The 13122-nt window shown below is 39.7% G+C and overlaps 1 protein-coding gene across 37 annotated transcripts in view; it reads left to right on the forward strand.

Annotated features, from left to right (window-relative positions):
* Positions 1–13122, forward strand: part of ptprfa (protein tyrosine phosphatase receptor type Fa) — a 353673-nt gene that overhangs the window by 106600 nt on the left and 233951 nt on the right. For all 37 annotated transcript variants that reach the window (XM_079641196.1, XM_079641214.1, XM_079641191.1 and 34 more), the window contains exon 2: positions 317–491. In XM_079641196.1, the coding sequence (XP_079497322.1) occupies positions 398–491 (94 nt within the window). In that variant the 5' untranslated portion in view covers positions 317–397. The remainder of the gene's footprint in view (positions 1–316; positions 492–13122) is intronic.

The following is a 13122-nucleotide window of genomic DNA, read 5'->3' on the forward strand; positions in this document are numbered from 1 at the left end:
TATGCTGTACACACGGTTAAGCCCCCTGAGAAATGTGTAATTTGTGATATAGAGCTATATGAACAAACTTTGATTAATTTATTGGCACTCAGGCAACATTTAATTTCCACATTAATTATTTCCCACAGACTGCAAAGTTTGCAGTCAGCTGCATCACTTTTGCTTATTAATTATAAAAAACAAAAAAGAATGCTATATATTGAAAAAGGCATCAAACCAAAATAAAAGGACCCATTGCCTTCACCAGATGTGTAGAACAACATGTGGGAGAGTATTAATGAACTATATATCCTTATCAGCCACTCTCTTTTCACAGGTGTCACTCGATGATTGTTTGAGGTCATAGCCAATCAGCAGCAGCGTCCTGACCAGAGGAGGGAGTACCGACCGTCAGACCATGGACCTCAGATTCAGGCGGCTGTTGCCTCTCACCAGAGCAGCTCTTCATCTCCTGCTGCTGGCCACACTGGTGCTGCCTACACACACTGAGAGTGAGTACTCATATCATCCACACCACTCTGTCCATATGTCAGGAGACAGGTGATATCCATATATGGCTGTCATGGAGTCTGCAGAGATTTTCTTTCTACTTTATGTTAGCAGTATGTTAACAGTAAAATGAGTTGAGGTTCTACGTAGACACAGTTTGAATCCACTGAATGATTATTACAATGTTAGGATGATATACTCTACTGATTAAACAAGCATCACTGAGAGAATTGGCAACCCTTGCCTTCTCCTGCAATGATGATTCACATATGTGTTTGGAAGATTTATTAAATCCAGGGTATAATTTAATCGTAAACAGAGGTATTTGTTGAACCAAAAGCACACAATTGATCTGAAATATATGCAGATTGGATTAGACAAGCATTGGAATGTTCATCAGATGGCTGTTAGGAGTTCCATTCCCAGACATAAAGCTCCTCGCCACACAAATGTATCACTGCATTGGCACCCAATCTTTGCCTTTTAATGTACAAGTTAAATGCCACCAGCCATCCAGAAAGTGAAGAAGAGCGTATATATTTTGAAGAGCAAAAAGTGTGAACATTTTCAGGTGTGTTTCCAATATGGGCTTAGATACGTCTCATAATTATGTGTGAACATAACAAATATTTGTGTGTAAATATTATGTGATTTGCAAATGTAAAACACCATCCACAAATGCATTTAAAAGATTTGCAAACTCACAAATAAATTTGCAAATGTAAAACGGATCTGCAAATACGCAAAATATTTTTACAAATAAAAAAAAGATCTTTGAATATCTCTTTAACATTTACAACTTTCGATCAGGCATTTGTGAATCCATTTTGTATTTGTCGACCAAAAATGTGCTCGTGGATCTCAAATCTCTGCTTGTGGATCGTCTTTTTACACACATGGAGTTTTGAGACAAACCTTCCGCACACATTGGTTATCCAGAGATAATGAGCACTGTGGAAACAAAATGGAAGGGCATCAATGATTTGACAGGGGCAAAAGCAGTTAAAAATCTAACTGGAGACACCTAAAAAAAGCCCAATTTGTGTTTTATTGGCTGAGGGTTACTCTCCTTAGCCTTAACAAATGACCCCCTTTTCCTCACCATGTGCCAAGGATAGATAACTCGGAGCTTCACTCTTCCTCTTCTGCTGTTCTGAGCTTTCTCCCTGTTGTTTTACGAGTGTGTCGTGTGTCCAGTGTACAGAGATCTTTTCTGATGCTTCACAGATTGTGGTATTTACAGAGAGCCAAGACCCTTTGCTGCTGTATTACCTTCCCTGCCTTTGTTTGGCCTGTCTTTGAGTACAGTTTAGCCTTTAGCCGGCTTTTAGTTGCAATTCCACCTTTGGCCTGCGCTAAATTACAGTTTGGCCTTTAGCCTGCATTTAACTACAGCTTGGCCTTTATTTGCAATTCAGCCTTTGTCCTGCCTTAAGATGCAGTTTGGCATCTCGTCTGCCTTTGGGTGCAGCTTTGCCTTGATGGGCCTTTTTGTGCTTTTATTTGGACTTGGTCATGATAAGGGGCCAATGATGTAACATGAAGACCAGAACCATTTAAAGGTCAACAATGCATGTCCCATATGAGCGATGACTCAGAGAGGGAAGTCAAGACGGTTTGGGAGCCTTAACAATTATCTGCATTTCCTTTTCCAGACCCTGGCTAATGCAATGATGCTTCTTTGGTTCTCCCATGAGCATCCCATTGAACCAAGTCAGCTATGTGTAATGAGAGCAACATCAAATGTGGGGGTTGGCAAATAGGGAGGAGGTGAAAGGTTGAGAAGAACATTAAGAAAATGGAATTACATATGAGTCAAGCCAGAAAGGAAATGGGTTTAATTATATATAGCTAAGAGGATGTGACCAATGATGTCAGACAGTTCAGGAAATCTATAGAGGATGTTTAGATTACATAATATATACAGCAACAACAGCAGATCCATAGAAAGACAAGTTGTGCAACTTAATGGCTTAATCGTCAACATGTACACATTTTAACATCCCATCAGAAACAATGAGCATTTATTAAGGGACTCAACACCCCTCAAGCATCCCCTAAAGACTGCAATGTTCATTACAATTGTTGTCATATGGCAAATGATAGTTCTTCGTTCTTTTATATCAAAATATAATGTTTTTTTCCCCCAAAACAAAATATGACAGACATGAGCTTAAGTAATCTAATACCAACCAATTGAAGGATTTTATTTAAGTCCCTCTTGTACATTTGTAGAGACTAAAAGACAATAGTGTAATTTTAAGATGACATTTACTCTATGGCAAATGCTGGAACCTTGCTTTCCCCCTGAACAGATTGTATTTGGGAGTCTCCAGGGTCGCATACACATAATGATTTGCACAATAGAATCGGTTTACTCCCTTTTTCTTAGCCTTCCTCCTTCCAGCTTTAATGCAGCGTGGGGGTACTGCTGCCACACTTGTGTAGGAGGCAATTTTGTAGATTATGAGCAAGGAGCAGGAGAGAACAATGTATTATTTATAAGAACAAACACAAGTGGCAGCAGAGTCTCTGCATACAGCTATCGAAAATGGAAGTTAAGATTACTCAAGCTCTCCCGGTTGGACTGCCTATTGGATTATGGGGGGAAACAGGAAGGCAAAAAAGTGTGTTCAGTTTAGATTATTCATATTAACTAAATGCATACTTTAGTTGTGCTTTTTTTTCACTTGATGTCTTCTCCTTCCTACTACTGTAGACTGTAAAAAATACAATTGTTGCCCTGAAAATAATCTTTTAGTAAAGTAAACAAAAAACATTTAATTGTGTTGCTAACGACATCAAAAGTGTTACCCTGCTTTTTCGATGAACTCAAGAAATCTAGTAGTTCTTAAACAGGAAAAGGACAATTCAATAACTCAATGAATGGGAAATTCCAGCCTGAACCATGTTTCTGACAACTGGAATTCCTTTCCTCACAAATGATTCCTAGTTACTTCAACAATGAAGCTTGCTCATTATCTGTTTTCTGAATACCGTCTTTGTGGTGAAGCTCTCCGTGCTATTTCTGTCCGCGCAGTCACAAAAACAATCAATGGAAATGTTGTTTTCAGGTATATCCTGGTCCATCTATGATTCCGTAAAGCATATTAATCTACACTCTAGATATTTCATCTGACTTCTAGCTAACACCTTTAGCTAATTCATTAGCCAGTGCTATTACGTTGGAAATGTTAAAATAATGGAAACACCGCTTATAGAGTGAATGATTTTGAGGAGTTGTCTAGTATGGATTTACCATTTATTCCGGTTAAAAGTGGATGATGGCCTAAATGAGTTACTGTTAGTTGGAATGAAATAGACTGGAGGGCTGACAACCAACTTTTGAGTTGACTGAAGACCAAATACAGAAAGTATTCTTACATGGTGACAACAACTACTAGTCAGAAATGTCAAGGTGCCCCTGTAAGTTGCTTTGGCACATCGCCTATTTCAGTCCAACTGTAAGCTAGCTCCTCTCTGTGCAGCCATGTATCAGACTCCTGCATGCGCTGTCTGTTACAGCACAGAAGTGGGAAGTTACCGATGGAGCAGGGCTGACAGGTCGTGTTGACAGGCCCATCAGAGAGCAGCACTGGGGATTTGGCAGGATTTTCTGTATTATAGGGCAGAAGAGTTGTGCAGGGAAACTCAATGAGCAAACATTTGCTCTTCCCTTTATCGTCTATAGAGTGAGTTCAATGGATAGACCATGTAAATATGGAATTTCTGTTAACATAGGATTACTTTTCGTAGCTCATGGGATAACATCATAAGAGACTTTGAGACAACCATTAACTTAAAGTGGACCTATTATGCTATATTAAAAAGTAAAATATATTGTAGGGCCATACCTATACAAAACATGTCTGTGAAGTTTTTAGCTTAAAATACCAAACAGATCACCCATTGTAGCAATGCCTCACACCCCTCTATTCCAGCCCTGTTCCAAAAAGGCTGATTCTGCTTTAAATGGAACGGCCGCTGCTAGCCACGCCCCTTTGCAGTCGCGCAGCTTTCCCCTGCTAAGAGAGTTTTCTACCGGGAGAAACTCAGCTATTGTGATTAAATGCCATAGTATGTTCCCAACCATTTCAAGATTTATTTCTAAAACAGTATGGAGCTCAAACGTTTCTCTCTCGCAGGGTTTACCACAAGGATATTACATTACACATATTCTCTCCAGTAGCCTACAGCGTTTGCTCTGAGTGTTAGCATGCTTGCTAATATAAAAACAGACAGTGGCGGCTGGTGGAGAATATTTTTGGTGGTGCTATGGAAATGGTGACCAAACCATACGCGGGCGGTCCGAAATGATGAAAGACATTTTTTAGCAATTACCCCTTAAATGATTACTTCTGGTGATGTTAGAGGGGGGGGGGGGGGGGGGTGGGGGAGGAGGACAAATTGAGGTTTAAAAATATGAGATAATCCATCATCTTCAGTGTGGTTAGCTATGAACCTTCCAAAACTGTGCAACAGTACAGTAGGCCCACACAAGCTGCAGAAAACTGGTGCTTTGGGAACACTCAAATTATTTAACTCCCATTTAAAATCAGGAGACTAAATAGGAACTGTGTGTGTGTGTGTGTGTGTGTGTGTGTGTGTGTGTGTGTGTGTGTGTGTGTGTGTGTGTGTGTGTGTGTGTGTGTGTGTGTGTGTGTGTGTGTGTGTGTGTGTGTGTGTGTGTGTGTGTGTGTGTGTGTGTGTGTGTGTGTGTGTGTGTGTGTGTGTGTGTGTGTGTGTGTGTTACTTGCCAACCCTCCCGATTTTCGCGGGAGACTCCCGCATTTCTCCCTTTAATACAGCTACACCAACACCATTGTTTGGTTTCCATGGTAGCGCGTCTCTTTAGCAGCGCGCGCAACTCAAAGTCTCACTCCTTTCCTGTAAAATACAGGTCCAGCCCAATCATATGCTCCATGGTGCATTCCTTACAACTACAATAAGCATGTAAATGTTAATCTACAGCTCCGGCGATCCACTAGCACCGGAGTCTCCACCTGCAGACAACTACTGTAGCGTCACCTTGGACACGAGTCTAAACAACTCAAAGACACGCAGGCCAGGGCGCTGATAGGGCACCCTTTGCGCATCAGATCTGACGACGCTGATTGGCTGAAATTATGCTTCGGCGGCATAGTTTACAGATAGCAACAATCAGCTTGTTGGCTGCTGCTGCTCTGGCTGAGGGCTCCTTTTTACCGCCCGGACGAGAGGGTAATGATACACGCTGCGGCCAGCCAAGAAACATGTGACTTATCAGTAACTTTAGACATCGTAAAACTATTTTAAACGAGATTTTATTGTAGATTATACATTTAACTGATACCAACTATATAATATTTACCTTGTTCATTAAAAATAAAAATATATATATTTCTTTTAAATATATTTTTTTAATTATTTTTTATTTTTAATCAAACATGTGGGAAGATGGGGGGCGGCGCCCCTATGGGCCGGCCACCACTGAACACAGACCATTGTTACTCTCAAAACACGCGGTGCATTGTTTCTGATACAGCACATAGCTTGACATGTTCTTTCTTAAAGGCCATGTAATGCATCTAACACAGGTGTTTTTTAACATGTAGTTTAGATATCACCAGAATAAAAATAAATAAAAATGTTTAAAGTTTCGTCATAATTAAATGACATATACGTTAAAAACCGATGTTGGTTCCGAAGTTTGCCGAGTACGCCCCCGATCACTCCCGAACGAGCGGTGACGTCACACGTGGCAAACATTGCCATTTGATCAAATCAGTCCAAATGGCAAGCAACGCGATAACTTCAGACAGCGACAGCGACAGCGATCATTCAAGCTCAGATTCAGTGGGTTATCTGGATTCAGTTACAGAAGTAGAGAGTGAACCAGCTAGCCTTTCACTTCAAGGCATTTTGCCTTATAAGTACGAGCCTCCTGCCCAGCAATCGAACAACGAGGCAGAAACTTGTGAAAGAGAAGCGGATTCCGCAGCCGGCGAGACTCGAGTCGGCAATACTGAATGGTAAATTCTGTTTTATTTAGTTTGACCTGCACTAAATGTCGATCTTAATTTGTCATCTGTTCCTCACACGTCCGGCAGATATTGTTTTGTTTTTTAATGTTATGTACAATATTCAGGTGTACATGTCAATGCTGTGAAAGCATGCCCACTGCAGATGAATGTGTATGCTGCAGAGAGATCTGGCAGGTGATGGAACAAATAGACAGTTTGCAACCTACTGACCAGATAGCAGAGTCCTGCATCGGGTCGGGTATCCGCGGGTACCCGACGGGTGACCCGCAAAAAAGGTGATTTGCGGGTGGTATTTTTTCAAACGCTTTTTTCCGGGTTCGCTTCTGGGTAAAACAAAGATGATGCGGGTCCGGTTGCGGGTGTTGCATAATAAATATATTTAAACAATAATAATTTAGTTTAATGTTTAAATCCTCAGACCTCTCCTCCGCGGTACCGAGCATAATCATAACCTCTGCAGTGCATCTATCTGCTGCTGAGCGCACCACATTCTGAATGGCTGAGGTGAAGCTCTCTATAGCGGAGAATACAGCATTTTCAATAACTCTCCCTCAAGAGCAAAATCCAACGTCTGGGAGGCTTTTGGTGTCATCCTAGATGGAGAAAATAAACAACATCCCAGGCTTTTTGAGCCAAATATGCAACTGCGTGTGTTAATAATTGCACGTTGTCACTGCTTATATATATGCGGGTTCGGGTCGGGTTGCGGATCATGTGCCGGCGGGTCGGGTCGGGTTGCGGGACTAATTGGCAATATGTGCGGGTAGCGGGGCGGGTTCGGTAGGCCTACTGCACGTCACGGGTGCGGGGCGGGAGCGGGTCTTGAAAATCAGACCCGTGCAGGACTCTGCCAGATAGAAGACACCGACGAGAAACCAAGGTGCATTATTAGCCACCCAGGCTTTAGAGAAGGCTGTCTCAGTGTTTGGACACTGAAAATAGCGTATCTTCAATACAAACAACAACACAGAGCAGTTGATGGCCCACTACACCAGTAAGTAAATATTGATTGACCCAACTGCCTATTGCAGCTTTGCTTTCATATAATACTTTTAGTCGCTACAGATATGGTACACTTTTAAAGATACCATTAAACTCTTTCAAGCAGTCAAAAACAGCTTGGCTTTTATTTTTTCTGTGTATGCAAGTTCAATGTATGCTTGAGAAAAGAAACAACTACACATGTGAGGAAATATATAAGAGGTCTATGATTCTGTCAAGCAGTCATGTATAACCTCATATTTATTTTGTACAAGTAAAATACAAATATCATGTTATAAGCCAATTTGTAACAATTGCTACATAATAGTAGGCTACTACATAACATTTTATTTTTCTCCAAATATATTTATAATCTGTATACTTTTTTTTCATTAGGAAGTATCGATATACAGCTTATCGACAGTTTTTACGTTGGTGCTGGGGTGTAGGCCTACTCGGCCCAAAAATCAGAGTCCCGCTGCATGTGCTGTAACCGAGATACGGAAGACTTACCCTGAGCCGGGAGGCCGCTATCAGGGATTTCAATGGCCAAATCTGTAATTTGACATAAGTCATGCAGCTGAACTGGTTAAAATGGTTTCGCATGATGTAAATAATTTACAAAGTACATCATTTACAATATTATTTTTCCAAATAAACATGTAAATATAACAACATTTTCCAAATCACAAATTTGTAAGATTGTATTAATTTACTGTTTGATAAATAAAAAAGGGTTCTTTTGTTAATTTTTCACTTGTAACATTTTATCTTTATTGCAGTGTACATTAGTCTATTTTGGTATATGTGCGAGCCCACAAATAATTAAAAGTGGTAAAAATAATAAAGATATTCAGACGTAATTCATTTTTGGCCTTACTTATTTCACTTCAACTTTTATATATTTCAGTCACTAGGCAAGTTCACTGTACTCTGGTGACATTTAGTTCAAGCTGGCATAACACCTGTAGTAACTTAATTCTGACCCGAGTTTTGTGCACAATCTTCCAGCACCCATGATCAATGTTTATAGCAATCAGGAAACATTCACAGCTCACAACTACACATCGCTTCCCCATCATGAATTGTTAGATAAAAAAAGTTTAGCGAGGTCCGGTTACACATATGTTGAGCGAAAATAGCGGAAGGATACAAAACAAACAATCCAGACGAGGCTGGTGTTTGCCACGTGTGACGTCACACAGCTGGGTTAATGGCTGGCAAGCTTTTCGCTACCGGAGCGGAATAACACGGGAAAGTGGCACACATTTCATGTTATTTGGGGGGTATTTATGGAAAGAATCATTGATGTTGATATGTCAAATGAAACAGTGGAAAGTGATGAAGCGATTTATTAACACAGAATAACTTTTATTTTGGACATTACATGGACTTTAAGTGTTTACCGCTAGAACAGTGCCATTGTATGTATTATATATAACAACTTTACTCTAAGTGCCTCCTGCAGACATCCTGCTGAATACACAGAGACACAGCTGCGACTGTATACAGAGACGATAGGTTGGGACGTGTCACGTGTGCCACATGTCACCAATGACGTCATAGGAGCCAAAATCCTGGATCTGCTCGAGGAAAAGAGAGGGTTTTGTTTTCTGACATTTTGTGAGTTCCCTGACACACCGGGGACACATATTTGTGTATAAAAGACATCAAAGAGTGCATTTTGCATAATAGGTCCCCTTTAAACACTTTTTTACTGATAAATAGGGAAGGATAATTACGTTCAATTACAGGCTTAATTATTTTCAGTAATACCATTGTTCTTATTAAATATATTTTACTACTCTGCAAAAACTTTAATTATTATTTTTTTTAAATCAATGCTAATATTTTCTTTTTTAATCTGCCCATGACAACTGTATTATGGTTAACTAACAGTAAGGCTGTTGTTGCTGTTGTTGCTGTTGTAGCTTAAACCCTTAATCAAAGCAAGGGAACTGTTCCTGAATGGCAGTCAAAATAAATGGAGGGTTTGACGGCCATGGCAGAAATTGACCATGGATTGTCAAATCGTAAGGGGGGGCATTTGGCCATACCGGAAACCCTTCTGAACTTGCATATGAATTAAGTAGGAACAAACATTGCAAACATTTGAGTATGAGGCCATACAATGCCTTCACCTGTGCAAAGTTTTGGGTGTCAGGGACAACGTTTTTTTTTGGGAGACATTCTTCTACGCAATCTGGACAACTAGGAGCCCTAAACTCCATTCAAATGTATTTAAATTGCCAGAGCTAATTTAGAGATATGGGTCATTCAACTGCATGTTTATGTGATTATAAGGTTGGAACTTCTTTAAACTGAAAGGGCTTGTAAGAAGAAAACTGACTCAATGGTGATGTCTTTGGCTGCCTGGTACAGATAATTTTGCTAAAGGGGTAAAAAAATAAAATAAGGGTGCCAGTTTCAGATACTTATTTTTTTTGTGAATATTTTCAATTTTCTGTTATTAATAGAACATGTTGTAGTGACCCGATATTTTTCATAGATTAGGAGTGGCTTTGATCAAGTCCATATTCTTAAATCAACTCTCAACCTCTTTAGACCAGGGTTAGCAATTGTCCTAGCACTTTTGGTAAAACGTTTTCCAAATGGCCTCACAAATGAAAGGTTCCTGTGTAAGAATGCCAAGTGCTTAATGTTTCGTGCAAAGATGGAAATGCTCCATTGGGATGTGGCAACAACATACAACCAAAAGTCTCCAATCTATCCAATCTTTATGGAGGCTGTCACACCAGTCTTTCCTCACACCACCGTTACCTGGGTTCTGGGAGTCAGATTGTGATCTCTGCCTGTTCAATCAGTGGCTTGTTCTCAATTTTTAGTGCCTTTCTTTGGTTTGAATTTCAACCTGGAAGTGAGGGGTTTAGGTCATTTGGATTAATTGTAGGCCTTTTAACGATTTGTCCCATTATCTGATTTTGGAATATTTAACTGTCGCCTTTGCAGCAATATCTGCATGTTCCAAGATGTTTTTGTTTACTGACAACCCTGGTTCTGTTATAAAAACTGATAAGACCCTAGTAGTAGTAAAAGAGCTTTGTTTGTATTGAAGAATATTATTTTGCTACCTGTAAAACTGCTGGTAGCATCTTGCGATATCTCTATCTTAACCACTCTTTGTACTTTTTAAAAAAACAAAATTTATCTTTCTTTCTTTACCTTGAACAAAGCTGTTAAAAAAGGGGTAATGCTACTCTTTGAAGGAAGTGTTGGGGAGATTTTCTTCTGCCTATATTAGCCTTAATGACCACTGTTTTGTTCCTGCCCGAGGCAGACTTAATTGACCTCTACCCAACAAAATAGATTCCTTTTTCCATGTAAGCAACTCTTGCTATTGAATAACTTTGCTTTAGGAGATCAGCTCATCTCTCAGGGGACAGCTAGTATAAGAGCTGTGAAAGGCTTGCAGTGTTTCTACCTTGGGTGTCCAACAGTAGAGAGCCAAATTGTTTATGTGTCACTTTGACTGATAAGAGGTTAATTTGCATGGCTGCTCCCTCTCAACTGCACAGCCTAATGGGTCTCTGTGAGCAGAAGACACTTTGTGGGAAACTGTTGTCACTTGTCATTGTGAATTGCCTCTGAAACACAGCTTTATTCCGCCTCACACAACATTTGACTGCCTGGCTGCATGCCTAGACACCATTACATTCTTGAACCCAAATGAGAAACAGGCCTGTAAGAATAGTGTGCTGCCATGGGTGACAATGAGATGTGGAACAATTGGCTGTAAACTCACCAGTTAAGAAAGAGTTTTTTTCCTGAGTAGTTGGGAATATTATAAACAACCAGTCATTCTTGGGATTTCCTTTACCACAATCAATTCCCACCTGCTTACCATTAATTGAAGGTTTTATTTACAATATTTTCTTTGTGCACACAAGGACAACCGACTAAAATTCATTGTCAGGCACACATTTACATACACCGTGCATGCCAGTTTAAACAGAATGCCGATTGTTACCGCTGGAACTGTCACAAATCGCAAGAATACAAAATGTTTCTCCTGAGCATGTAAGAAGAACTAGCTTTATAAAATACAAAATGTTTCTATACAACAGTCATAAACAACAAGGTCACCAGTATAACCCTTTTCATTTGTTTTACATGTGGACCTAACCTACAGAAGTTGCCTTCTTCCAAAAAAGCATCAGACCCCCGGCTGCCTGACTTAATGAAATGTAGTTACTCGGTTAATATCATTGCCATGATTGCCAATAACACACTTTGTAATGGAAACTTATTTTCCTCTTGTGGGTGGGAGGAAAGACATTAGTGGAAAATACTGATTGAAGCTTTGATAGCATTTAGGTGCTTCTTAAAGACACTCCACTTACTCATTGATTGGACACCAATTATGTTTTAACATAATCCAAAAACTACGCTTTTTGTTTTTTGACATTATTCCAAATACACCATCCAGCTACTTTAAATACTCGAGCAACAAATGCATATCAATCTGCCACCAAAAACACTCCTTAATTAATGCACGATTTGCTTCTGCCAGACAGGAAGTTTACTTTCCATAAAATGATCTAAATCAGTCCTATCCAATCATATAACTTTTCTAAATGTATTTGAATTGAATGATTTCCCAGTATAGATCCTGCAATCATTTTACTAATATATATATTTTTTTATCCATGTCATTATATTGGGAAAGGGAGTTTATTTGGCTCATTCATGTAAATGTAGCCACTTCAGGAAAACTACCTATCTCTACCTAATAAGACAACCTTTTGAAATTGCTATATGTGTTACACTTGCTGTATTATTGGCCTTTTCAAGCCGACAACAATGCAATTGTGGGAAAAAAACAAGATACTTGCATATTTTGTTATTAGCAGGACACCCAATTTTGTCTGTGAGCAGCTTCAGTCCAAAAATCTCTTTGCCAGAAAACATATCCAAGTTGGAGTCCAGCTTTCACTGCGGCTGGCATGGAGGTTGACAGACACCAGTAAGAGGCAGTTAGTGTATGTAAGCAGCATAAAGTGCTATGTGGATGATTCCCTGGTTGGTGTCAGAGAGCTGTCAGAGTGTTTAGGGGGGGGGGGTCCTGCTACCACGAGCCATTGCACCATGTGTTGAAGAGCTGCTTCTCCTGTTTACTGTGGCACGATTTACCAGAGAGATACTGAGGAATAGTTACAGTTACTTGTAGCCTAACCACCAGTGAACTCATTAACAATACACTTCGTTCCATGGTTCCATTGGACATATAAGTATCATTCTTGGGGAACCAGTCATGAACATGGATTATTACATTACATTGCATTTATCTGATGCTTTTATCCAAAGCAGCTTAAAACAAGTTCAATAAAACATAAAGATTCAAACTCTGAACAACGAGATAAGTGCTGCTTTATTCACTTCAAACACGCCAGACCATGGGGCATAAGGTTAAACTCTTTAGTGCAATATTCATTTATTTGATGGCAGATTATGCGAATTTGGTAAAAAAATTCATATATGTTTATTGAAATGGTGTTTATTATTTGATGTCATGCTTATGTATGAATGTGTTGTATGAATGTTAGCTTATCAAAATGTGGCGCATTGCTCTGTATGGATGTGTTAATTTGTGAATGATTACGTGTAGTAT

Source organism: Notothenia rossii (assembly GCF_949606895.1).
Source record: "Notothenia rossii genome assembly, chromosome: 1".
Taxonomy (NCBI): Eukaryota; Metazoa; Chordata; class Actinopteri; order Perciformes; family Nototheniidae; genus Notothenia; species Notothenia rossii.